Source organism: Pezoporus wallicus, unplaced genomic scaffold (assembly GCF_028554395.1).
Source record: "Pezoporus wallicus isolate ANWC-B61680 ecotype Strahan unplaced genomic scaffold, APGP_CSIRO_Pwel_v1 contig_8341, whole genome shotgun sequence".
NCBI classification, from domain to species: Eukaryota; Metazoa; Chordata; class Aves; order Psittaciformes; family Psittacidae; genus Pezoporus; species Pezoporus wallicus.
The window spans coordinates 3,299,325-3,327,159 of record NW_026638083.1 but is presented as its reverse complement, the minus strand read 5'-3'; the positions used below and the strand labels follow the sequence as shown (position 1 = coordinate 3,327,159).

The 27,835-nt window shown below is 38.2% G+C and overlaps 1 protein-coding gene across 8 annotated transcripts; it reads right to left on the bottom strand.

Annotated features, from left to right (window-relative positions):
* Window positions 1–166: 166 nt before the first annotated feature.
* On the bottom strand, window positions 167–27,835 carry CCDC180 (coiled-coil domain containing 180). 8 transcript variants are annotated; one of them, XM_057409217.1, is made up of 36 exons: window positions 27,445–27,834; window positions 26,565–26,647; window positions 25,897–26,006; window positions 25,671–25,799; window positions 25,400–25,510; window positions 24,339–24,434; window positions 23,912–24,075; window positions 23,695–23,814; window positions 22,957–23,036; window positions 22,221–22,309; window positions 21,529–21,651; window positions 20,747–20,920; window positions 20,103–20,218; window positions 19,178–19,304; window positions 18,936–18,975; window positions 18,608–18,837; window positions 17,802–18,019; window positions 17,151–17,326; window positions 15,890–16,070; window positions 15,201–15,347; window positions 14,783–14,927; window positions 14,457–14,573; window positions 13,949–14,047; window positions 13,482–13,595; window positions 12,623–12,822; window positions 11,844–11,905; window positions 11,223–11,355; window positions 10,090–10,164; window positions 9,105–9,171; window positions 8,616–8,766; window positions 8,033–8,193; window positions 7,124–7,261; window positions 5,975–6,086; window positions 5,626–5,731; window positions 4,010–4,148; window positions 167–514 (listed from the first exon to the last, which is right to left on the bottom strand). In XM_057409217.1, exons 1-36 carry the CDS (start codon window positions 27,549–27,551, stop codon window positions 458–460), a joined length of 4,497 nt encoding a protein of 1,498 aa, XP_057265200.1. In that variant the 5' UTR covers window positions 27,552–27,834; the 3' UTR covers window positions 167–457. The 8 variants fall into 8 exon arrangements, with proteins under 8 accessions (XP_057265200.1, XP_057265198.1, XP_057265199.1 ...); XM_057409215.1 differs by lacking the exon at window positions 167–514 and adding an exon at window positions 2,317–3,574; XM_057409216.1 differs by lacking the exon at window positions 167–514 and adding an exon at window positions 2,317–3,574 and having other exon boundaries at window positions 4,010–4,088.

The window sequence follows — 27,835 nt, the reverse complement described above, 5'->3', positions numbered from 1 at the left end:
CTGCAATAGATTCAAAGCTCTCCCACAGCTGCTTACAGCTACAACAGTTCCACAAGCTATTTCTTACTGTCTTCCAGCTATTATGTATCTCCCATCTCAATAAATTGAGCTCCTCTGTAGCAGCAACTCGGTAGCCAGCCTGAGTGTGTGTGCGAATGTGATTTTATAAACTCACCAAAACCAATCCTGCCAGGTCATATGTAAAGCTAACACAGTTATCACTTCAGCTGAAAAACTCCATCTTTCACAGAAGAGTAACTGCCACAGACAGCTCCCTCCAAAGGTGCATGTAGGAAAATGGTAAACTGAGGTCCAAACAAGCAAAGAAACATTACACAACAATAATAATGCATATTGCATAGCGATATTTCTCTGTAAATCAAAGAAATTACTCACGTTTCAGCAGGCATAACAATGAGCTCCACCTAGCTTAGCTGGCTTACCTTAAAAGCTCAAATTAATCCCTTTTCTGTTCACAGGGAAGTAAAGGTTCCCACAGTGTGAAACACAGGCCCTGTGGAAAAAAAAACCCACCACAAAGCCTTTGCAATTGGCCTCCAGAGGGGCTTGTTACAAGCACATTCATTTTTACAAGCTACGTTCGTTAGTACCTTCAGGGAATACAGAACAACAACACTGCCGAGAAGTTTCCCATGTGTGCAAGCTCGCTTCTGCCTCCTCAGCATCCTCTGTATGTATGTAAAGTGCTGCTCTGCAGAGCAGCTTTCCAGGCTGCTGCTGTGGAGACTGTAAGGCAGCTTCCAGTTAGAGCAAAGCACTTTCTAGCATGTGGCTGGAGCCTGGGTAAAAAAAATAAAAGAGCTATTTGTCAAACTCCTATTTATAGACAGTCAGTAGCATTGGTGTTAGTGGGAGGAACTGGTACAGGCTGCTACTTTGGGGACCCCTTCGCAAGGCAGGCAACAATGCCAATGGAGCTGAAATGTCATTGGCCATTTTCCCCCTTTAATTCCTTTTCCCATAAAAAGATAGGTAGCAAAAAGTTCTTTAATTTGCTTTATGATGCCATACAGAAACCCCCCTTGGTGCTTCTTCCACACTCTCCTGTCTAATCAGTTTTCATGAAGAAGCATCACAAAATCCAACTTAGTAAATAATATTTTTTATATATATATAAATATATAATGGATTTTCATGGGTTCATGATCAGCAGTTTGAGATTCTTGCCTAAAAATCCTGCAGATCCACAAACATAGAAGGATTTGCAACCAGCTTGCCCCTCTAGTTGTCATTCTGTGCTTTGGCCAGTTTTAGCTAATTGCCCAGCTCATTCTGTAATGAGAGCTGCTACTGATGCCAGGATTTTGCAGTGCCACGTATTGTGCTTGATGCCTCCAGTGCATGCGAAAGGGAAAAGTGTGCATGAGGGGATTCAACAGGCTCAACCATTCTTCGTGAGCTGGCTAGACATGGGGTGGGCAGGCAACCAGTGCTAATGACTGCCCTCCTCATCAGGAGGCTTCCTAATTTCCAACTAGGATCGTGCTTGCAGCAGTTCAGGTCTGTATCTTTTTATGACAGTGATCGTGCACCTAGAGACTCCCTTTACGTATTCAAAAGATATAACTTTTCCTTCTCTCTTCTGTCCTATGAGCTCAACCACAACAACTTCTTCAGTCCTTCTTTGTAGATTGTTAACTTCAAGACCCATGATTATTGCTGTTTCAATTTTGTTTGAACTGTCTCTAATCAGTCCATTCTCATGAAACCTGCTGCCAGACCAAACCAAATACTCCTGCTGACCCATCAGCAGTATTAAGTTAAGCAGGATTACCCCACAAAACTGAAATACTGTGCAGTTCATACATTCCAATGTATGCTTTGCCTGCTTTGCAAGAACGCAGTACTGGTGATGACATTCAGCCTGTGGCCAAATCTAACCCACACATTTTCTCTCCTAGCCAGCTCTATTGCGTATAAAACCTTGTACTTGACTTTAGGGAATTCTACTCAATTTTCAGGCTATTTATTTTTCTAAAACTTCAAGCCTCAATTTGATGCTGTCTCTGTGGTGCTTGCAGCCCCTCCCAGATTTCCAATTTCATAAGCATCTCTCAGAATTTTCCCCCAAAACATAAGTGAAAGCATAAGACAGAACCACTCTGCAGACACTCTGCTGGGGAGTCTTGTTTTCTGCACCTGACCATCCTCATGCACTTACCACCATGGTGTACAGAGACTGACAGCACAGAACTTGGGTGATGGGGAAGGACAGTGGATAATGAACAGATAGACGAAAGGAGAATTAAAGTTATCCTCAAATTCAATAGTAAAATTAACACACACACAAAAAACATTGGCATTCTGGTTATTTTAATGTAGTTTCAGCTATTTTAATAAGCATAGTTTACTTCCAGGTGTCTGTACAGAATAAATATCTAATCCCTCAGGAAATGTAATAGACACATTTTGAAATACTGCATCATTAGAAGCACAGCTGATGCATTCCCCCCTTGCTTCATTTTCTGTGTTACAAATCTGGAAGAACACAAGAGCCAGATGCATTCAGAATGTCTCCTTGCATCTAAAGCCATCTCACTGACATTTTCCATATTTGTCCTCAACTGATTTACAACTCCGGGGTTCACAACGAATGCAAACGAACACAAAAGAGATGCGGTTGCAGTTAATGACAAAGTCTCAGTAAACACAAAAACCAGCTAAAGCATTTTTAGTAGTTACTCAAGCTCCTCGAATTTGTTCAGAGAGTTTTCTAAAAGTGATGTGGTTGAAGGTAGCTTTGTTACTCCTAAATAAACTTGCTTGACCTCCTAGAACAAAGCGGTGCTTTATCTTCAAGCACTGCTTTGGGAAGCATTACAGGTTGCAGGTAAATACCTCACTTGTAGACCATTGCATGGAAAATATTTTTCAACTGTTTAAAATTTCTAAACCTGTATTTCAGATTTTTAAAACTCAAGCAGTGAGCTGTGTCATTAAGGAGGTGAAGAAAGAGAGGATACTCATGGGAAAGGCTTCACCCGTGCTGAAGAAAATGTTTTCTTGCTGGATTCCATTATTAAAGAGGCTGCCTTTCACTATTATAACCTCAGGCTCCTCCATGACACAGACAAATCCAGTCATGCCTGACACTTGAATATGAACTTCAGTATAAATCCACTGCTTGGGCTTCTAGCTTTTTAAGATTCTCAAATTACAGCTAGCCCCACAATGAATTAACTTTACTCTGGTTGAGATATGACTGGGAAGAGGTGCAGAGTCTACATTTCATTTACAATACATTTGTCAGATTTGTTTCTTTCAAGAGGCAAGATATAGCTCCTTTCACCACTGCACTGGTTCAGCACAACAGGAAAACAGATTCTGATGGACTAAACTTGTAACATCACAGACATTAGTACAAACTTGTCAGTTTACAACCAACAATGACCAGAAGGACATCAGTAAGATCTGACTGATCTCATCTATAGAGTTGCTTTATCTTGTGGATGGATCGTTTCCACCAGTCTTCCCAATGCTGAATTGCCCGCAGCTGAGCTGTACTTTCTTCCTTGATCTGGGCAAACTGCTGCTCAAGTTTACATTTGTATTTCTGTATGAACAACAACAAAGGACAAAATAGTCCTTATGGTGAAGAAATATAACTTTATTTTACCTAAATCTATGTCCCAATTCACTGTGTCAGAAGACTGCATAAAGGCCACCTGTTTTCTGCCTTTGGCAGTAGAACTATATGAACAATGAATTATTCACTGCTTTCCTTGCGTGTCCCTTTTAAACACTTCTGAAACTAAATTATTAGCAATATCAGCAATTATAAGGAATATTTAAATTGCTGATATCTTCAATCAAGATCAGCAGTTTAAATATTCACATATGCAAGATCTTCACCTCACTTCTGTTATCCCCGAGGATTAAAAAGCAGCCTTCTCTAGAGAACAGAGAGCAACGCATGCATCTCAAACAAAGAACATGCTCCGGCTCTTGCCCAAACTTCCTAAGTCACAGTCCCTTCCCACAGACCAACCTTATATACAGTATCTCTTGCTTCTACTGCTGCTACATGGCCCAGCGTAGTCTTAGCTGTTGTAACTGATGCAGTTTCCCTGCAAAGAACATAATCTGCATTGTCTGCAAGAGTAGTCATGGGTATTCCTGGCCAAGTCCTTTAAAAACCAAAAGAAGCAAACACTTATGAGAGAGAACAAGTTAGAAAAGAGAGCAGATTATACTAATTCATGTTACTTGTATTTAAAGTGCAAAAGATTATTTTTTAATCTCCACAAAAGGTTTATCCTAAAAACTACCTTATTTAGTACAAGCACCTTTTCTTTTAGAACTCCAGGGTCTCTGCAAAGTAAATACAATTCATCTGAGTGCAAATACACAGTATGTTCATGGATCTGAAAGTGCTGAATTGATAAACAGTGGCTAGCAGAGGGGTTGGGTTTGGGACTGGTCCTGTTCAACATCTTTGTCAGTGACACGGACAGTGGGATTGAGGTGTCTTCAGCAAGTCTGCTGACGACACCAAGCTGTGTGGTTCAGTTGATACACTGGAGGGAAGAGACAGGATCCAGAGAGACCTGGCCATGTTTGAGGCATAGCCCATGTGAACCTCATGAAGTTCAACAAAGTGAAGTGCAAGGTCCTATACCTGGGTCAGGACAATCACAGACACAGCTACAGGTTGGGCAGAGAAGTGATTCAGAGCAGCCTGAGGAGGACTTGGAGGTGTTGATTGATGAGAAACTGAACATGAACTGCTTCAGTATGCACGTGAGCACAGAAAAGACCTGTGTGCTGAACTGCATCAAGATGAGCATGACCAGCAGGTCGAAGGAGGTGATCCTTTCCCTCTACTCTGCTCTTGTGGTACCCCACTTGCAGCACTGTATGCAGCTCTGGTGTCCTCAACATAAGAAGGACGTGGAGCTGTCGGAGCAAGTCCAGAGGAGGCCATGAGGATAATCAGGGGCTGGAGCACCTCCTATATGAAGACAGGCTGAGAACATTGGGGCTGTTCAGCCTGGAGAAGAGAAGCTGCATGGAGACCTCAGAGCAGCTTCCAGTATCTGAAGGGGTCTACAAGGATGCTGAGGAGAGACTCGTTATCAGGGACTGTAGTGATAGGACAAGAGGTGATGGGTTCAAACTGAAAAAGGGCAGATTTAGGTTAGATAAAAGGAAGAAATTCTTTACTGTGAGAGTGGTGAGGCACTGGCACAGGGTGTGCAAGATGGTTGTGAATCCTCCATCTCTGGCAGTGTTCAAGGCCAGGTTGGACAGCACTTGGAGCAACCTGGTCTAGTGGGAGGTATCCCAGCCTATGGCGGGGAATTGGAACTGGATGAGCTTTAAGGTCCCTTCCAAACCAAAACATTCTATGATAGTAATAATATTGAAATTGTATTGCTTTACAATACAATACATAATTCACTTTTATTTGGATCCATTGCTATTCCTTCTTTCAAATCACTGCCTACCTAAATTGACCTTAACTAGTTAAATGACATCACTAGTTATGAGCATAGTATTCAGCAGTTTCAACAAGTGCAGAAAAAAAACTATGAGGACAGTGCCTGATAAGACTTTAGAGAAGAGAAATTACATAGAACAGCACTTAGTAGCTTCAGATGTTACCTGCTCCCACGGTCAGTTATTTGTTTAACTTCACAGATTTCTAGAGGAAATCCAGCTTGTTTACGGTGCATTAGAGTGGATGTTTTCTCTCTTGGTGTTTCAATTTCTGGGAGATAACAGGAGATATACTCAGCAGCAACAAAACAACAGCAGTAATACCATTGTTTTGAAGTCAATACATGCAGCTAGTTGTCTTCACTTTCAAGAAATAGCTTTGCATGTTTCATCATGCAAATCTACCCATTTAAAGTACTATAGCACATAAAAGCCTCCTCTTCCCAGGGGAAGTCTGTTGCAATCTTTGAGAAGGAAGCAGAAGCCTGATACAACAAATTTTTTCTTTACTTACTTGGTACTTGGACATCATCAGCAGTGACACTTTCATCTAATTCCAGAAGCAGCTTTTCAGTGAAGGCAGCTAGTGCAGAAACAAAGTTCTGAGCACACTCAGCAGCACAGTCCTGTTGTGACATTGGAGAAAAGTGAGAGTAATTCCTCTGATAGTTCGATCTCCTCTTAGTTTATCTCCAAAGGAACTACACAAGCATCCAACCTTAATGTTTTGCAGCAGCTGCAGATAACACACAGAAGGCTCTAAGTTTGCACATAGAAGAGTCTAACAGTGCCTCTCTGCAGTGTTCTTAACACTACCTCATTACCTAAAGTACAAAAACCTACACAGTTCTGTGTTAGGTGCCCATTAGTTGTATATTTGGGTTAAGAACCTAAACCTGCTAAAACCAGCTGTTTGTAAATGCATCCTTCTGCCCAAAGCAAAGGCCATGCTGGAATTTGGGTACTTTGGGTGCAAATGTTCTGCCAAGGCATTATTCTAAAACAGGGAATGTGTGGTTTTGTGTGTGTTCACAGAGCTAAGAGGAGAAGGAGATATTACTTCAGAATTAAATACATATATACTCTGCAGACACTATAGCATTCTAAGTCAGTAGCCTAAACTAAAAGCATTCATGCCAAGGAACTGATATTCAGTAATGTTAGAGTATGGAGCAGAAAAAGTGGTTTGATTCCCAAAACTCTCCTGTAAATATCTTCTTATTCCAGTTCTTACTCTTGTGTAGAAAAATGTCAATTATTTGCACTAATGAAATGCATACAGAAGAAAACCTTCCAGCCATATGTTGTCTGCAAGTAATATAACTAACCAGAGGACGTCACTCTTGCTCCCAACTTAGACATATATCTTTATTCTTACCATTTACATCTAAGTCATCTCTTACTCAGTATGTTCAATGAACGATAAAAAAGACCAGTTAGTTCCACAATAAAGCATGTGTACATGTGCATATGCATTTATGTATATATTGATCTAATGCTTATAATGCATAACTTTTAAGTTACAAGATATATGAATTGGATTGCCTAAAACTGAAAACATTTTCCAATTTACTTTTGATGGGAAGGAAAAATGTATTCAAGGTGTACTCTCCTTTCCAAATGCAACATCTAAGTTCATGCTGAGCAATGGCTATACAATTACCTGCAGCATCTGCATGTTGAGATGAATACCATCAGCTTGTTCTTTTTGCCTTTTTAGCTCCTCTTGACATAAAGAGTCCAGCTGCAGCAAGTTGCCTGGGTGTCCTAGGGAGGGACGTAACTGATTCTTGTGTGCAGCCTTTAAGTAAATACATAAAAAGTGCCTTCAGTTAAGAATGCGCAATTGAGTCATAATAAGGAAGAAGTAAACCCACACATTCTATATAAAGGTATTCAGAAAGACAAAGAAAATGTCATGTGTTTTGTGGCTAACACAGTATATACCAAATTGCTTGTCTGCTGGAGAACAGCACGCCTTTGATCTCACATTTGGGTTTGTTTTCGACTAATAATAATCTCTCCCATCAACTGGTAAACAGGATGGGTTTATATTTTTATATTTGTATTTTTTTCTGAATTTAAATCTCAGGATGCAGCTCTGTAACATTTCCTGTGTGATCTTCATTATGATTCTATTATCAGGTCTGATATTACTCGACAAATATAGGTCTCTTTTGAAAACTTAATCAATGATATTTCATTACCCATCCATACGCCTTAGTACTTACACACAAGTGCGCCCATGCAGTATGACCTGTGTAGCCATACCACAATCTTGCAGCCCTTAAAGAGTCTACAATCTAAGTCTCAAATGACAGGCAGAGCTGCACAAGATTGTAAAGAGCCAGTCCTGTGCTGGAAGCAGTGAGAAAAGAGACTGAGTTAAGGGAAATCCAAAGCTTCCAGTAGGACTACATAGGCTAACTGCAAACACAGAAACCAGATGTGTGGCCAGCTCAGCAGTGAGTCATTAAACAAACAGTGAGATTAATAAAACAATATTTTTATAATGATAATGCACTTAGCATTGCTTCCACTGGAAGCATTACTGGATGTCCATGACACATACCTTCAGGTTCTCCCAGTCTTCCAGCTGTTTATTGAAGAGGAGACGAACCTGACCAGTGGAATAGCTGAGCTTCTGCTCATGTTCTTTGAAAAGGCTATCAACCGCCAACAGGGAGACGTAAGCGAGCTCCTTCTCAAACAACTTCAATTGATCCTGAAATTCTTTTTGGAAAAGACAAGATATTTATGTGACACAGAAGTCTTAATTGCACAGAGAAAAACCACTCAGCCAAGTTCCATGTATGCTGCAAGGGTCAAACAACCTGGAATTTTCTCTGACAGAGATTCTGTTCCTGCCATTCCTTTTTCTAGGTCCAGTGTTTTGAGGAACATGCACTTGTCAAAAGATGTGACCTTGTACAGATCTTTCAACTCAGTCAAGTGCCCTTCTGCCACACCTTCTGTAGCTAATGGTATAGAAAAGAGAATATTGGCCCAATTTCTAGTAAAATCAACTGGACTTTTTCCACTGAATGTGATGGATTAAGAAAGCTACATAAATCTCAACCACTGCAATTCGCAGTTTTCGTAAATGAAAAATTAACATACACAAGAAACTAAAAGTCTTTATTGAATGAATTTACCTATAAGACAGAAATTGTAGTAATCATCTGTCTGACTTTGGTATGACAAAAGTTTCTGTCTGAGCACTTCTGCACAATGTTCAAATGTCTCTGGCAGGTCTTCAGGCACCGTGATTTTTGTGACTTGAGGCTTCCCTTTTTGGTAAAATTCCTTCAGGAGGTAAAGATAAACCAGCAAAGTCGTTGATAACACATTCAAACAAGTCACATCTAGGCATATAATAGAAACAGGGATACATAAGGCTATCAACCACCCTCTTCTTTGAGACCAGTTTTCTTCCTCTGATTCTGAAATGCTTAGTTAACGCTCATGAAGAAAACTGTGTTTAGAAATACACTGTGCCAAATATTATTTAAAAATTAAATGCACTGAAAGAAGAGGTTCTGGACAGCCATCCAGACATTGCAAAGAGCCAAATGATTCAGCTGACATCTTAGGGAGAAGACCTATGAAAGCACAAGTGACTGAACACCACTGGGTTTTCTTACCTCAGCAAGGCAGAGCAAGCTGTTGTTACCTGTCCACAGAATATTCATAATAATCTTCTTAAAAGTACTGAAAACAAATGAAATAAATAATAATCAATAAATAAATAGATAAAACCCACTAAACGTAAAAGACAATCCCTCTGTAAAGTGACCACATAGGCAATATTGACTGGTTTTCTAATATACTGTTTTGGTTTATTTTAATACAGTTTTTAGAGCATACACAAACAAATGTTCAGAATGCCCCAGAACCTTCACCCCATCAGTGCAGATCCTCTAGAGAAGCATCAGAGCTGAGGAGCTATTGGAAACACTTACCAGAAAATACTCCATGTAATAAAGCAGCCATGGGAACATCCTGTGCTGAAACCTCACCTTAGGAGCTTAGCCATTTGAGATAAACCACAAATATCTGAAGGTGGGTCTAGCTGTTTACTGGAAGTATTTTGAAGCACGATGTGGAATACAATTCCCAAGCACTTAAACACCTTAGGCATCAATTTTAATAGTTTTGTGTAGTGCATATGAAATATCTCAATTCTACATATAAAAAATTTAAATTTTCTTAGAGGAGAATAGAACCATTTAAAAATCACCTTCTAAACAGTTTGTTCCCTGATTATCCATATAAATATAATACTGAGCACAAGAATGTAGTGCATAATATTTATTAATCATCTTAGAGGTGAAAATAACTGAAAGACAGACTGTTTTACATTTTACAGCCCATTCTTTGTAAATGTACAAAATGAGCTCCAATGAGGCTACCCATTCCAGGCATTAAATAGAATAAAATGGATGACTACGGATTCACTATTATTATGCTGCAAAAAGGAACTGTTCTGTAAACACTTCAACCCTTCAACCCACTTCAGTACCTCAAAATTCAGTGGTGAACTCTACAGTTCACAATTATAAATAAATACATAGGTAGGGGTTTTTTTTGCAGATCGACTTTTATTTCTGAAAAATATACATAACTTACTCAGATTCTGGAGGCTTCTCTTCAAATATCTGGAATTCCTTGTCACTGAGAACTGGTCTGGTGTACTTCTGTATTCTAGGGAGGTAAAACATTAATTTGAAGCTATCCACAAGTATTTTCCTTCTCTGGCTGGTTATTTGAGCAGGTCAGTCATATGATGGACATGAAACTGAAGAAAACTTCAGGAAAATGTAGCCCTAAAACTAGTGTTATGTGAAAATAAGCTTTTAATGGGAAAAAAGGATTCTCTCCTCAGTGGCTCTTCAAACTCTCCTGTTGCTCCATTTCAACATAAAAAGGACATGGAACTGTTCAAATGAGTCCAGAGGGGGCCACGAGAATGATAGGGGCTGGAGCACCTCCCATATGAAGACAGGCTGAGAAAGCTGGGACTGTTCAGCCTGGAGAAGAGAAGCTGCGTAGAGACCTCAGAGCAGCTTCCAGTATCTGAAAGGGGTCTACAAGGATGTTGGGGAGGGACTCTTCATTAGGGACTGTAGTGATAGGACAAGGAGTAATGGGTTCAAACTTAAAGTAGGGAAGTTTAGGTTAGATATAAGGAAGAAGCTCTTTACTATGAGTGTGATGAGGCACTGGAATGGGTTGCGCAAGGAAGTTGTGAATGCTCCATCCCTGGCAGTGTTCAAGGCCAGGTTAAATGGAGTGTTGGGTGACGTGGTTTAATGTGAGATGTCCCTACCCATGATATTGGGGTTGGAACTAGGTGATCTTAAGGTCCTTTCCAACCCTAACTATTCTATGATTCTGTGGTTCTATTCTATTACAGTAGCTCATTTCATTTACCTATGGACTAAGCTGAAGACATACTATTTAGACACCAGACCTGAAAATTAAGCCATATTGATTTAAGAGGGGGTTAGTCTGTATTTCAACAACTTCAAAAAAAACAAAACAGCAGGATAAAAAGAAGAATGTTTTTCCAGCCAAAACCTGAAAAAAAAGAATGCAGAGCTGATCATGACGACATAAAGAGGGAAGAAATCCCAAATGGGATGGAAAAGATGGAAAAAAGGCAAATACAAACAAGCATTAACAATTTTTCAAATAATAGGCAGTGGACGTTTCTGCATACGAATATTATAAGTGGAATTCCTCCTTTCAGGGGATCTTACCTTCCTGTTCGTATCAGTTTTCTAGGAGATGCCTTCCTGGTAGTCAGAGCTGCAGAGCTGCAAGAGGCAGATTTCCGAGGATCTTCATCAGATACATTAAGGCAAGAACTCTTCTTTGATGTGGGAAGAATTACTTTATATTTAACAAGAAAAGATTAAGAACATTGCATAAATGTCAGTTAAAGATTGTTTTGCTTTGTTTTATGGTTGTATAGTTTGCATTCTCATTTCTATACTGTTTGGTTACAACATTAAGGGGACAGTTACAGTAACAATAATTCCTGGCAGACAGAACTGAAGTAGCCCAGCAGTGGAAACAGCAATAAAGGTTGTGCACTGGGGAGTGGGAACATCATAGAGAATATGTGGTAGATGGGAGGAGGCTTAAAACAGCATTAAGGTAGGGAATAAGGAAAATGAGAGGGCTACGTTCATAGTCTTGGCTTTGATGGGAACTTAGGAATGTGGAAGACAGTGAGTGTATCTCTGGAAGTGGCTGGAGGAATCAAGCTCAGGAGAGGAGAGATGAGGAAATGGAAAACTTCGGCAGGGGTTACCTCAGTGACATGCTAGGAACCCCAATTTAGATTAATGTAATATGTAAAAGAAATTCTGACACACCTGCTCCTGATGAAAGTGAGTGATCCTGATTTAGGCCCGAAGATCTTCTGTATGGCTGAATTCTGAAACAAAAAAAAGAGCTAATGAGCTATTGAATACCATATTTTATGTTATACACTAAATTATGTATCATATAGAGAACTATGGAAGTTCTCTATCCCCACTATGTTCTAAGTGCAGTTAAATTTCTGAGATAATATTTAGCAGATAGGATTAGTTTTACAGCTGACAGTGTACATATAAGTACTTTCATGGGACTAACTAATTGTTGAGCTGGAATTTCATAATTTCTGCAAGCAAAAATGTATTAACATATTTATTTGCAAATCACACACTGTCATACTGTTCACACTTTGTATGTTCTTTCAAGTATGTAGCATAGAATTATCTCTTAATTAAAAATAAGGCTCTGGAAAACAAAAATTTAATACCTAAAATTTATCTCAGCGCTATAAACTAGATGTTACTCATTACTCACAATGGGGTATTTTTGGCTATTAGAAATCTTGCTCTTACAAAGAAAGCAGTCTCAGCTACCAGGAATTATGTAGTAGTGTTAACTAGGAATTATATATTCAATAGTTCTTTATAAATAAACATAAACTACAAAATATGAATTCAGGAAAACCTTTATATGCTTCTGGAATACAATTTTTAGAAATACTGTAGGGAAACCCCTTGTAGTGTTACGGTGAGCCTCATGAAGAGAGAAGGTGTATGTAGCAAAGGAAATATAAAGACAGTCACAGAAAAACACCTTTAGGCAAACAAGTACTTACTCAAGTAAATTTTTGATAACACTTATTGCTAAATCATCAACTGTAGGCTTTCCCATTCTGCTTGGATTTAACAAAGGAAATTTGACAGGATCCAGCCCCATCACCATCACTTTGTTCTCATCTCTGAGATACCCTGTTCGAGTGGCAACAGCAATTGGACCTTGTAATGTAACATCTGCTGCAGGAGGGCTAAAGTCTTCCTGAAATATGAGGAAAATGAAACCCTGTTGACTGTACTAGGCAGTGAAAGCATTACATGTAGTTACTGATTACTAAAGCAGAACTTCCAAACACATTGTTTTGCTTCACAGGCTGAAAGAAAGATTTTTATAGTTCCAGTAGTAAAGTTGTTAGAGCTATGCAACTCTGAGACATTTATAAGTAGCTAAGAGCAGATTCTCACAATTATCATAAGCAGTATTTAAGTATATATCCTTAGAACAATGATCCTGTATAGACTACACATTACATACTTTCCAGACAAGGAAGTTAAAACCTAACCAAAGCAAAAAAAAACCAACAGACCACTTCATAAAAAGATCTCTTCAGGACAGATTTTTTTTATTTTTTTCATTTATTTAAAGAAACCCGTGAAATACATATCTATGAATAGTGCTAAATTTTGAAAATAATTGTGAAGAATTATACATCTTTAGCATTTAGTGAACTCAGTGGTGACTGATTTACTCATCCTCTTAAAGAAGCTGATCTAATGTTACAAAGTCTTGGACACCTTGCCATAATGCAGCATCTTCCCTCATTTGAAAATTCAAAGCATGGATTCTGAAAATCCTGTGAAACATACAGATAAAAAAACACTCAATATTAAGTAAAATATAGAACTTAAATTCTATCTTACATTGTCATGCAGGCTTATTGCTTTTACTAGCAAGCAGTCGAGATACTGGCTCCTCTTTTTCAGTTCTTTCAACACTACTTTGGCAAAATCATACAACTCTTCTGAAGTCAAGGCCTGAAAGAGATGATATTACAGGTGGTAGTTGCTAAGCTAGCTGTTTCAGACTTTCCAAATATGCTGACTCTTGCATGCAAAATCATATGATTTTGTCACCATTTCATTTACACATACATGGAAGCTCTGAGATTGTATAGAGGCTGAGGTTTATGTCTGGCAAACAGGAAAACAGGTACAGGACCTTCCTGAGTAAATATTCAGTGGTAATGTACACTTTTTGCCCACCCCCAAACGTGTGTAAACATAAGCCTGCCTCAAAAATATTAGTTTATAAATTATACTAACATGCACAGTGAATCAAATTAAAACCAAATCAAATTAAATACTATTTCATGCCGATTAGAACTTACTTCAGTATCTGCAGTAGGATGGGCACAAGCATCTATCTTCTGACGGAGCTTCTCCAGATAAGAGTTTAATGTCACTGCCTGCAAATTGGAATCTGCTACCTAAAACAGAAGCAGATACTAGTGAAGCAAAATCCCATTCAAGGGATTTTCGAGGCTCCACTTTGAGACTAACTGGTAAAAAACAATCAAGCACTGGTACTCAGAGGAGAAGCTGAAGACAATGAAGAAAAGCAACACTTCATGTTCTTTACTACACCACACAAAAATGCTGGTCTATTCAGATGTACATATTCAACATGCTGCAAGATCACATAGTGTTCTAGCATAGCTACAGCAGCAGTAAAAATATAGTTTTAAGGTTATAATGACCTAGAAAACAGGTTTTGAATTAATATAAAAAGTCACTTAATGTTTGTTCACTCTGAATTCAGCCAAAAATGTCTTCAATGTAATATGAGGGAAATTATTATAATTCATTTAAACAAAGTTCTGATGTTTCTGTTTATACCTCTGACTTGATTCGCACTCGTAGATTTGTCAAAAATTGTTGGATCTTCTCCATAAAAACTCTACTCATAAAGAGATAACAAAATTTCATTTCAGATTGGTTGATGAGTTCGGTAGCCTTTAAGAATGCCAGAAACAAGAGACAAAAGTAATTAATTTTCACTTTTTAAAACATTGATAGTAGAACTCAGCATTTCTATTTACATTTTTCCATCACGTAATTGCCATGCATAACAGTCTTACAGTTCTAATCTAGGGGTGGGCTGATTATAAATCACATCAAATATGCCACTCTAATGTATCATTTGAAGGAAGGAAACGGCACACCTGCTCCAGGCAGCTCGATTCCATTTTCTCCATATCTGTCTTGATTAAACCTTCGAAAGCATCAATATGCTCACTCTCCTCCTGAAGACGCTTGCTGAAGGACTTCACCTCCTCAGGAGAAAAGTTACCTCCCTCCAAAAATAATCTGAAAACAACCAGCAAAGTAAAAACAATTGGCCAGCAGTCTTCTTTTTCTCAAAGACTATTTCAGCTAAGTAGCCCTAAAACATAGATATCAACACAAATGTAATGAAAACAGTATAATAATAGTGGCTTACCAAAATACATTTGCTTTTTTAAATAGCAAACTAGACGAATAACAAAATAAACTTGAATCTTGCTGTTCTGCCTTATGCAACAAACACAGATGCCTAGAAATAGTAACTATTTATAAACAACAGTAATGAAATCTCTATACCTGCAAGTCTTAAGAAAATCCACATTTGAGTTTCTTAATTTTCCAAAAGCTTCCTCTAGATAGTTCCGGTAACTCCTCAGGGAAACCTGGATCATTTCCAGATGATTATGTAGCTCTGAGTGCAGATTGTTGCTGAAAGAAACGAACCTAATAGCAAACAATACAAGACAGGGAAAACATATAGAATGAGGAACACACATCATGATTCAGAGGCTGCTGGCTATAGAGACATGAACAAATCTCAGAACTCAAGAGTGTTTTAGTATTCTGAAAGCAACTCACTGAATTGTGACTGTCTGGATGGACATGTTGAAGAGATTGGCAAGCAGTTGGTGCTGTTGAAAAGTATCCTTCAAAACCAATTAGTCAATTCATATTACTGTGCAGGTTCAATAAACCAGATAAAATATAAACAGATGAAACATCTTTTCTACTTTAAGACTGCCAGGACTTTGAAAGTGCATGAGAATAGTCGCCATCCATTCAGTTCTGGGTTTAATTTCTTCAGGGAGAGAGAAAGGAAAGAAAAATTTTCCTTTTTTTTTTTTTTTGCATTTCATAAAGCAATTTTCACTGCAGAGTAATAACATGCGAAACAGCCTCAGAGCACAAACCAGGAATGGTGCAGACAGCAATGAGGAGTACTTAACTATGGAAATTCACACCAGCAACACCTGTGGCACACTTACTTTTCAGTCATAGGAGCACTGAGGAAAACGGACTCCATATCACGGAGATGTGATTCTAAGTTTTTGCAGATATTATCTTGCTGCTCACAAAATCCAAGAAATTCAGCTCTCTCCTTTTCCAGAGCCTCCCCCACCCCTCTGCAGTGACATTCCAGACGCTCTTTGTGAAGCAACAGTTCCACTGACAAGAAAAGAAATGTTACAATACGGTCATTATTCCATGTTTACTGTGACCATCACAACCATCAGCCAACCTATTAGCAGAAGCAGCTGTGAATAGACTGAGACAGATCTCAGAGTGGCTAAAAGGTACAAATAAAATACACCCAATTCTGTTTCCTCGATTTTACTCATGGCTTTGACATGTATCCCTGGCAGCTCATAATCCATTCAAATCACAAATGTCTTTGCTCTTCTTTCTTTTAGTTTTGGTCAGTCCTTACATTCCATTATCTCTGTTCTCAGTCTTGCAACCAAAGTAAAGGATTTTCTTTTTAATGAAAAATATACCTCTCTATATTTTTGTGGAGAAAAAAAAACAAAAACCCAAACAAAAACCTTTTTGGTCTCCATTGTGGACTGATGGGCAGGTAAATCAAACCCAATCACTCTCAAGAAAACTGCCAGAAAGGCAGCTATCCTCTTTGCAGGAAAAAGTGGCATTGACAAATTATTTGCCTGTTCTCCCAAAAAAGAAGTTTCCAGTCTAGATGTTCAGGGCCACCAAGCCAGTCTTAAATTATTTTTTTTTTTTTTCCCGAGAAAAACTTGACACTTTTCATACAGAAAAGAGCTGTGGTTAGTGGCCAATCTGCAGCTTGTCGGTGCTGTTCACAGAGCTGAGCCCTGCCCCTCCCCGGCTCTCCCAACATTTGCCAATTCTTTTTCCGCAATACTCTGAAAATTATTTTTTGTACATTGCAAACTCTTGCTAAATAACTTCCAGGAGAATGAGGCCTCACAGATATTGACAATAGAAACTGAATGTTCATTTCTTACACCTTTTACAATCAAGCTATTGATCAAGACACTGCTGGCTGTTTTCCAAGAAAAATATAGCAGCTGAACCAGCACGAGCTATAGGACAGAAACAGCTTTTTTAAAATATTAGTAACATATTATACTAGGAATTAGTAGGCACTGAACTGCTTCCTATTTGTCCTCTACTACTGAGTCAACTGATGCCGAAACAGATCTTGGTCCACTTACGTTCCTCTCTAAAGAAAGACATGGAATGCTCAGAGTAAAAACAAGTGGATACCAGCTCTAACATTGTAGATATTTGTCTCTATGTTCTCCTGCTTCTGCTGGTGCAAGTGAAGACACAGCTGAAGTTCTGAATTCAGCTCCTCTTTCTTGGCAGCCACAAAGACACAGGAGTTGGACAAGGACTCTGCAAACCATTTCTCCAAGTGTTCAAAAAAGCAGAGGCGAATACTATGATTGAAACAGAAATATTACAGTGAGAAACAGTAAGCAGTAAATAAGAATTTATTAAATATATTAAGAATTTAAATTCTGACTATAGGGAGATGTGTTTTCACTACCATTTGCACAATACTGGTAGAGTTTTCGAGCTAGCTGTATGCTACTGAGTACCAAGCATTTTACCTCCATGGCTCTGCAGGGAATTTGGGCAAACTACTTGCTTTTCTGTAATAAGTTTTCTCACTAATAACATTCTGTAAAATATGAATGGTCTGTAAAAGGTAAATGCTGATGTGGTACTTTTGAGAGTCATGGATGAAAAGCAATATACAAATTTTCTCTTATTTTTATCAATTTAAGAAGAGGAATAACATCAAAATCCTTAGATTATTTTTGCATCTTTAATCCAATGTCTCTCCCGAACAGGTGAAATTTGTCTATTACCTAAAGGTAAAGAACGAACAGAAAACTGTTTTCTACTAACCGTTTTTTCAGCTCTACAAACACTGTTTCTTCAATAAGTATGTATTTCAGGTACACAGGAAGTGATTCTTTTTGTTCATATTTTGTAAAATAAGTCTCTGGGATGCCAGTCTTTCCTGCCTCTTCAACTCTAAGAACCGTGTAAGAATTGCCACTAGAAGTGGAAAAAACCTCAGTGGCAATTTCAGAGCTTTCTGCCTTGCTGCTGTTGAACATAACCTAGGAAACAACTGGAAATCATCATCTGTTACCTTTAAAGGTATAGAATCAACAGTGAACAAGCTAATGTAAGAATTCTAAGGATATTAAGGATAACATTCTCAATTTGGACAACCTTTGTACAGAGAACAGATGTTTGCAAGTGTCTTAGGTAGAGTCACCGAAGTTTTAAAATGATTTTGTTATGGTGATAAATTCACATAACTAAACACCTGAAAAACTAATAATTAGGTACAAATACAGCTTAAATCAGTCACCCTGGGTTAAGAATACTAAGATGAAAGAAAGAAAGAAAGATATTTAAAAAAAAATCAATGCAAAAGTTTTTTTACAACGGTAAAAGCAGTGCATTGTAAACTGTTTTATACATTCCATTTGCCCATAAAAAGAATCTAAAGCCCTAATACTCCAGAAAGAAACTAAAACAATAAACTAAATCTAATCTACTTTAAGGAATTTAGACTTACACCATAATAATAATAATAATAGTAGTAATAATAATAAAGACTTCTTATTCATCACTATTTTGTGCAAGACTTATTTCACCTTCAGTTTATCCTCTTGTTCATTTACCTGTGTAAAACTTACCTCTTGCTCTGCATGCTCAGTTTCTTTACTTTCATGAGGAAAACTCTCCTCATCTTCATTGTTCTCTTTTTTTTCAGTTTCCTGGGCAAAAACCTCCTCATTCTCAGCTGTGTGTGTTTCTTCATTTTCCTGTTGACAACTGTATATCTTTTCCTCTCCTTCATTTTCTTGCACACTGCTCTCAGCTTGCTGCTCCACCAGGCATTCAGCTTCTGAAGCCTTAACTAGTTCTTTCCAGTTAAAGCAGAGTTTTACTGGTCACAGTCCAAAGAAATACAGACTGAAAACAAGCAAGCAAAATTACCTGTTTGCACCATTGAGGTATTACCTTCATCTTGCAGTGCTGAGTCCGTCTTTCCTTGCAAGTTCTAAAAGCAAAACAACAACAAAAACTCACACACAATTTAAAAAAAAAAAGAATTGTTTAACCCAAACCCACCTCAGTCCTACGGCCAAAAAATGCTTCAGTTTCTATAATCTAAATTTTAAAGCTCATGTAAATTTTCCCCAAAGTGAAAAATTCATACACCAGTAAGATTTTAAACCAGAAGAAGTTTGTTTTCTTTATACCTGTTTGAAGATTTCTTTCACATTAAAATATTGGCTGATGGATATACTATAAGAAATCAATTCCTGAAAAATAGCTTCTGGGTAAGCCATTATTTTATCCATTAGAACTTGGTTGAAGGTCTCATACCTGTCAAATTTAAGGTCACTGTTTAATAGACTTGAGTATGTATAGAAATAAAATGAAATACGGCTACAATGTCTAACTTTTCGACCAATCTCATGAAACCTTTAGGCTAAACATTGTACTCTATCATTATTTCCACTCACCTAAAAAGGTACATTACCTTGGGGTTTTAAAATTTTCCCAAAGAATAAAAGGAGCATTGAACCAACAGCTCTAAACATGGGTGCAGGGTAGGTGTGTACATGTGAGAGATAATATGTCTCCGATCTAACAGATACAAAACACCTTCTGGATGTGAAAACATAACTGCTTCCTCTCTGGTTATTTAATTCTCAAACCTTAGGCTAAGATCTTCAGCAAGGAGAGAGGCATATGCTGTTTTGACGTGATTTTTAAAGTGACTTCTAGTCCTTGTGACTTTGAAAGGGATCAAATCTGTGAGCACAGGTGAGGGCACTGACTTCCTTTTGATGTATGTGATTAAAGAATCTGAAACACTACTTTTGTCTTCTGAATAAACAATCAGCCCTCTGGCATGGATGACATGTTACCACATTATACCACCAGTATAATAATACTGGTCTGGTATACCTTAAATCTTCTATCAGTCTCCCTTCTAATATGTGGGTATATTTTGCCTTAACTTCATTCAGTATAGAAATGATTTTATTTTACATTCTTAGATGAAGTAGCAAGCAGTGCCTTTCACGCTTTCACACTACAGCATAAGCAAGACCTAAGTAACACAAGCAACATTTAAACGCGCTTTACTTTTTAAGTTTGCACCTACAAAACTCATACCTAGCTCTGATGTCATCTAAAGAAGAAAATGCATTCTCCAAATATTTCTTCAGATTTTCTTTGGAGCTTTCTCTTCTCATTTTATCCAAAATTATATCCAGATTAGCTTCCAGCATCTAGGGCCACATAAGAAGAAGCCAGTAAAAATTATTTGTAATTACTAAAATGTTTCATCACTATTTAGGATTCAAATAATTTAATTAGGTACATATATTCTACACCAAGAAGGGAAGCTACCTTAGAAAAACTCATATTCTCTGAAGATCTTTCATAGATAATGAACATCTCTGGCATTTCCACCCCAAGTTGCATGTTATACCCATAATTCAAGAATTTGACACACAAACAAGACCGTACAACTGTACAAGATCTTATGAGTAACAGAAACTTGTAGCCAACTCAATACATAAAATACAATCTTTATCACCTTTGCCATGTCAAGAATAAAGCATGACTGTACATTAAGTGTGAATCAAGCAGCAAAAAGTTTACCTAACTCAATGAAACTCCTCTGTAGAAATTCCAGTATTACGTCAAAGATAATGTTGTAAATTTTATAGCAGGTATTTTGAATTCCAGAGGGTTCTCTGCATTAACAAGTCCTCTCTTTACATCATACTGCATCCTTGGGTTTATGTTTATACCTGAGTTAAGTTATCGTGTTCCCGTCTGCATTCATCTAATTTCTTCTGAAGTTGATCTTCCCGCTGAGACAGTTTGAGCTGATGAACATCCCAGAGACCCATGGCCTCCTGAAAATAGTTGTACAAGTCTTCACAATTCTGGTCATGCTGTTTAGCCAGCTCCTCAAAGTCTCTCTAAAGAAAGACATTAAAGTGAACCAGTTACTACTAAACTGTTGCTGGAAGGTGAAATGAATGAGTAAGGGGACATATGACATGTTAGGCGGCTACCTGGCAGTGTGCTATCAATATTCAACATGGCCTCTTCTATTTGGAGAGGAAAAAATAGTCCAAGTAAACCAAGGAGGAATGAGGACTTTTGTTCTAGAAGCTGAGATACTAAAACTCCTATTTATTACTCTGGTACTGTAAAGCACGGAATCACCAAGTTCAGCACATGTCCTGAAGTATTGGGCTACCTATCATTTTAGGAATAACTGCCCAGCCACTTTCATGTATGGAATCATAAAAGATAGGATTGAAAGAAATTTGGGATATCACTTATACCTATTCCCTGCCTCCAGGCAGGATGTGCTATATCTAATTAATCCATGATAACCTATTATAAACCAAACAATTAGGAACTCTTCTTGAATCATACCAAACTGTTTTTATTTGTGGGGCAGGTGTTGAGTCACATTCTAGACCTCTGATATGACAGCAGCAGCCTAAGATGCACGTAGCATTTCAGGCAGTAGCGCAGGGAGAACAGAGAGTAAGAAAACCAAATGTAATAAGCATACATCCATATGCTCCAGCTCTTCTTCAAAGCGATTTTCTAGTTTCTCAGTCAACTGAAGAAAGTCACAATTCACAGTTTCTTCAGCCTCTTCTTTTGTGCAAATATTTAGACTCAACAAGTTATTCTAAAGAAAAAGAATGCTAAGTTATTGACATACACATAATGTAACAAACACTGTGTGGCTTTTAGAGAGTATGGATAAACTTGGTGTTTCTTCTTTTCTTGTGAATAAATAGAAAAAGATTCAGCACACACCCCATTCCACCACCACCACCACCACCCCACCCCCCCCCCCCCCCCCCCCCCGAATCTCACATACTGTTAGTAAACAGTACAATTCCATTTGGACCCAAAGGTAGAAATTAAGGCAGAGAGGTGGAATTTCTTTCCCAAGAAAAGAGAGATTCAGCACAATGACTGAGGGTTGTGACCCTGGGTTCTCCACTTAAACGTGGCACAGTACTCCTTTCACTGCTGGCGTTTTTTACTGCTTTTACACATCTCAAGTACAAATACCATATGATACTGTGAAACAAAATGGACAGTAACTTTTCTAACATAAGACAGGTTAAAAAAGTAATTTCACTTGTTATCTCATGTTTGGCGGATACTCAAACATGTATTAATGTAACAACCTGTTGTACACTGTTACTAGCAATCCTTCCAAGAACTTGCAAAGCTGATACCTGATACCTTGTGCAGCTGCATGGCTGCCAAACACGTCTGCTGCACTCTCTCGTACTGGATACGTATTTTCCTCATATACTGCACGTTGTAGGTATCTTAAGGACATGGAATAACAGGGAAGAACAGTGTAAAGCGTTCTGTATTTCACAATGCAGTGTGAAATGAGGGCCTCTGCTGAGTCTCAGCACAGGTAACATATCCCGGTAGTGTCTTCACATGTATGTAATACTATCAACCAAGAAGGTGTTTTAATACAAATCTTTTCATTATTATGTTTAAAGGTAGTGAGTTATTTACAATCACTAGCAACTTCTTTGCTGCTATAGAGGCTACAAACATTAAGACAGGATGTGTTCAGGAGAATGTAGACACACAGAAAGCAAGCACACTATAAGACTCGGAGGAAGGAAGGACTCCAAATGCTTCCCCTCTCATTCTCCAAGAGGAGTATTTTTATATTATTGAGAACTGATCTGCATTAAGATTAACCTTCTATTTCCCCCAGATTAATTCTAACCAAGTCAGTTCCTGCTGCATATCACCATGAAAAAATGTGCTGGCAAAAGGGATGCAAGGCAATGGACAGTTTATTTGGGTACTATTGCCAGCTCAAAGCAACTTAGAAGATATATGGAAACCCATGGAACAAACATAGCAAACAAATACTTCAAAGCAACTGTCTGGCTCAGTGTTGCCTGGAATTGCTTGAATTACAGACTGGTTTTATGATTTCTCAACTTACCTATACTTTTGTTTAAATTCACCAAAGATCTGTACCACTCACTTATCTCAGCTTTTGTGTGCGTTGGAGGCAACAAGTCACTATTGAAATACGAAACAAGAGTCAGATATCTTAAAAATAGAATCCGGTTGGCTCTTAAGGGATACAATTATGGGATTATATGGGATATCTTAAGGGACACAATGAAAATAAAATCACTGCTGTTCACCAAGACCACTGCTCACCAGCAGGGAACTAACTGTAATCTATCTTGCTGCTACATACATTGTAAAAGAAAAAATGTAAAATATGGTAATGCATTGCACCCAAACCATCTTCTGGTCAGGATGGACATGCAAATGTAGCAGTGTTAGAGTTCCATAAAGACTTCTTTCTTAATTTATTATGCAAATTAAACTTCCTCCCAGCAATAATGCCTTGACAAGATCACCAGTTTATACAATCCACCCATACTTGTCTGCCCCTTTCTAACATGTTTTAAAGGTTAGGAATATTTACTTTCGTGTGCCTGCATTTCTAGCCCTCGATCCCCCCCATTTAGTGTAAGTGGTGCACTCAAAACCAAGAGTGCTTTTTTTTCCATTAAACATAGCTTTACAAATGAAGTTCTGGCCCTGCCTTACTGCTACATTGTACAATCACACACTGAAAGAGAGCAAACTGCATTTTGCTATCAAAACCTTCATCAACTCTAGAAATAATTATATTTTCCTTTGTTCCTGTTCTCTTTTGTCATACCCCAGGTGCTGCAAAAACTCCAGTCTCCTTTCACCAAGTAAAATTTGATCTGTTATCATATTTTCCATTTCTTTTTTCACAGATGGCGGATTCTGTATTTCTTCATTTGCCATAAATTCTCTGTAGGATTGAAGAATACACTGAAGTAAGTATCTGTTTGGGACACTTGTCACTGTGTCTTATTCATACATCAAAACATAACTGGAAAATATCTGACCTGAAACTGTGAACTATACAGTTCTTTTGGATGAGCTTCCAGTCTTTGACTCTGTCTTGCCATTTCAATCGATGGAATAATTCCTTCTTCAGCTCTGATTTCATTAGATTACAGAACAGCTTGGCAATTGCCCTCTGGTTAGCCAACAGTGCTCTGTTAATGAGCTGTGCAGTAAAAATTCAAAACAGGAATAAAAGCAGCATAAAATATTAAAAAAAAAGAAAAGAAAAAGAGCATGTTCTGTGTAAAATGAGTGGGAAATACAAATGATATAAATCATAAAGAATATCCTGCAAAATAAAAAGCTTTCCTACAGGCAGGGATTGGTAAGTAGAAATAATGAATTTCAGTTGGAAAAGAAGACACTCTGGGAATACTGATTGCTACTTCTCACAAGTAAACCAGCCTCTCAGGATGAAAGATTTACCATGGCCTCATTGTTTATCAGCCTGTAAACATCAGCCGACAAGCAGAAGGAAATGTTTTCCAGTATCACAGTATACTTCCTCAGCACAGCTGTTATCTGTGCAATAAAAGAATAAAGAACAAAAAAAATCTGTGTAACTCCAACGTCACTTTCCAAAGTTAAGCAATGCTATGAACAAACCATTTTTTTCCATTACAATAAAATCAGACAGAATCTTAAAATACTTAAAATCTTAAATACTGACATTTTTAAATCACTCATATAAATAGTAACTAAAACATTCCATTTTGTTACTACTCAACCAATTTCTCTTCAATAGCTGTGATGAGTGAGTGCTCTGCAGCCAGGCTGCAATTTGAATTTAAAAATTAAACCAACTTCCTTTCAAATACCTGCAGTGAATCCACCAGTGCTTGGTGGATTTAAGCAAACATGGTCATCTCTGGTAATTTTTTTAACTAATCAAATAGAAAAATTATTGGATCTATTTACAGTGTCTTCATTACAAAGAGAGGACAAACTGACATGAGTATAACAGACAGCTTTTGTCTGCCTGCAAGGACAAAGCAGCAAGGACTTCCTTATGGGCTATTTGTTTACTTATCTTCACATTTCCTGTGATCTCAAGTGACTTACAGGTCAGGCTGAAGCCTGCAGAAGCATAGCACATCTATTACTGATACCCAGCCTGACCAAACCCCAACCAGCTTGGGCAGCGCCCAGCAGCAGAGTAGGTGTCTCCCAACAAAATAACCTCAGACCTGCTACAGTTTGACCTAACTAACTCTGCAGAAAAATAAAAGCAGCTCACATGTCCCTTGCATCTTTAATACAAGTAATTGTGAATGAAACAAACACCTTGTAACTGGTAAAGACGTATTTTCTGATTATGTAGGTATGAGAGAATCTACTGGTGAAAAGACGGTAATTGCCTATGCAACAGAACCCCCGGCAGATGTCTTTGGCTCCTGTGGAAACAAACTACTCTCTGCACTACACCCAACACCAGAAGCAAAAAACCATCTTATGCTGAATTAACAGATATGAAGAACACAGCTCACTTGATCAGCTCGACTTCTTTCAACCTTTTTTAGGGATTCATCCATTTTCTTAATCCACTTCCTTCTGGTTAAGGATTCCTGGTGGATGATACTCCACAGTTCTTCCAAACCCTGCAAGAAGGATTTATTTTCACTTTCACTGAAAATGAAGTATCAGGAAAAAAAAAAAAGGCATTTATATATCTCTTAAAACTACAGCAAGACATAAGAAGTTGTTACGCAGACCAGGTACAAAGAATTGAGGAGGAGACAATGGCATAAGCTGCCTTACTTCAATTGAGAAACCTTCCAGAGTAGTGGCAAACTCAATCTTTTTAAACAGATGTTCAATTTTTCTATCGGATTCCATCAGTTTTGTCAGAAGGAATTTTCCAGGCTCCAAAACAAAGGGCTCCATCTCCTAAAAAGGTAAGGAAGTCAGTGCAATCTTTTCAGCATTAGGCCTTGACTTTAGCATAGGACTTAAAGACTATCTGAATTACAAAACCCAGTCTTACCCTGGCAATGCAGGTAAGCTCATGATACATTGAGGTTAGTGCTTCATCATGGCGGCCTCGCCGGTGTTCTGACAGGCGTTCCAAGATATTACTCCTCATTTCCTCAGGAACTGCCAAGAAGAAATGAGGATGATGTAGCTTGGTACTGTTGCTGCAGAAAATGTAATGTATGCACAATGAATCCCTAAATCCATGCTCTGAGCTCTGTAGTTACTGCAGCTGTTACAGTGCATGACAGCTTTCCACTAGAAGGAAATCTATGCAAATGTAGATTAAAAATAGCAAAGCATATATTAAAAATTCCTTTGATTTTATTAATTTGTAATTTTCAGAATGATAAAAGCATGGAAACTATGAACTAAGTTCAGGTATTATTGATCAACTGCACCATCCCAGGAGACATTCAAGGCCAGGCTAGATGTGGTTCTAGGCAACCCTGATCCACATGAAGATGTCAGGTCATTTCTGAGTTTGATTTCATACCTTGTTCAGCTGAAATGATTATATGTAGGGTGGTTCCCAAGAAGGCAAATTTAAATATCTGACATTTCCTTCAGTGACATGACTTAGTGGTGGTTTTGGCAGTCCTGGGGTAATGGTTGCATTTGATGATCTTAAAGGTCTTTTCCAACTTGGATGATTCTATGATTAAAGGAAATATATTTTACCGATAAAATGAGGAAGGGATCTGACTTCCTCAGATGCATCTAGACTGACACTTCTGCAAGCCTTCTGAAATATTGTAGCTTCTCTGAAACAGAAAGAGAATAAAGCTTTGATTTGCACTAAATACATAAGAGGAGGGACTTGCAGTGGTATAATATTCAATGTAATTGGCAAAATGTAACATTTAAGTGAACATGAGCATAATTCTAATTTCAAAAAATATGATTCAAAGATTCAAAGTTCCTTCTTCTGAGATGAACTGAAGAATTAGCCTACGTTTATCACAAGATCCAAACTGGTGTGATGGCACAAAAGCAATAAATGCTAGACGTGCAAACTACAAAGATATACATGCTATCTTTAAAAGGTATAAAGATCTATGAACTGTTTAGTAAGATTCTAGTGAGAAATGTGGAAGTAGCCTTTATCTGCCCACTGCTCTTCCCATCAGCTGGGGTACTGTGTTTCTCCTCAGAGGAAGTGAGGATAAAGGTGTCATTATTCAGCAGAAGGATTAGGGTGAAAAGGATAGACACACTGATCTAATTTTTGCTTATTACATAATCATTACTTCATCATCATGTAAACCATTAACATAGTCTAAAACAGAGTTCAAAACCACATATCAAACCAGGTGTGGTTTGGATTCCTTTGAATAAAAAAGACCTACAATTTCTTTTTAAAAGAAAAGCCATACAATGTGTGTGCCACTGCAAAATTAGCATGTTAATGAGCACTGCAACAGGCAGCACTATACAGTCCTTTACAAGTTGTTAGTGCTGTGACCAAGAATTCAGGCATGTCTAAGTCCCAGTTCAAATCTTAGTCTCCATACCTGTAATCATCAACACATAAATGGGGTTTTACGCTCCTGTTCTCTACCTGTACAATGGTGGCTCCTGTGTGGACGCATTGTAGGCTGCTCTTTCAGCACCCTGCTGCTGGTAACGCTGTAGCAACTTGGCATCAGTAGGAATTTCTGAATCCATACCTAAGCAAGCCTTCCTCTCTTCATAGGAAACCTAGCCCAGTTCTTACTTCATCCAAAGAGCATACTAAGTAACTTCCCTGCCTGGAACGCGGCGCACACCTCCCACCGTTGGCACGCAGCCCCCGCAGCCAACTTCCAGGTCTGTTTCCAGAAGAAATGAGGTTTAGAAGCTGCGGGACAAAGGGTTTAAAGGCTTTACGCAGGCCAAAACTACATGGCAACTACATGGCTTCCACTGAAACTGCTGCAGGCGGAGCGTTCCGGTGATCCAAAGGTATGCGA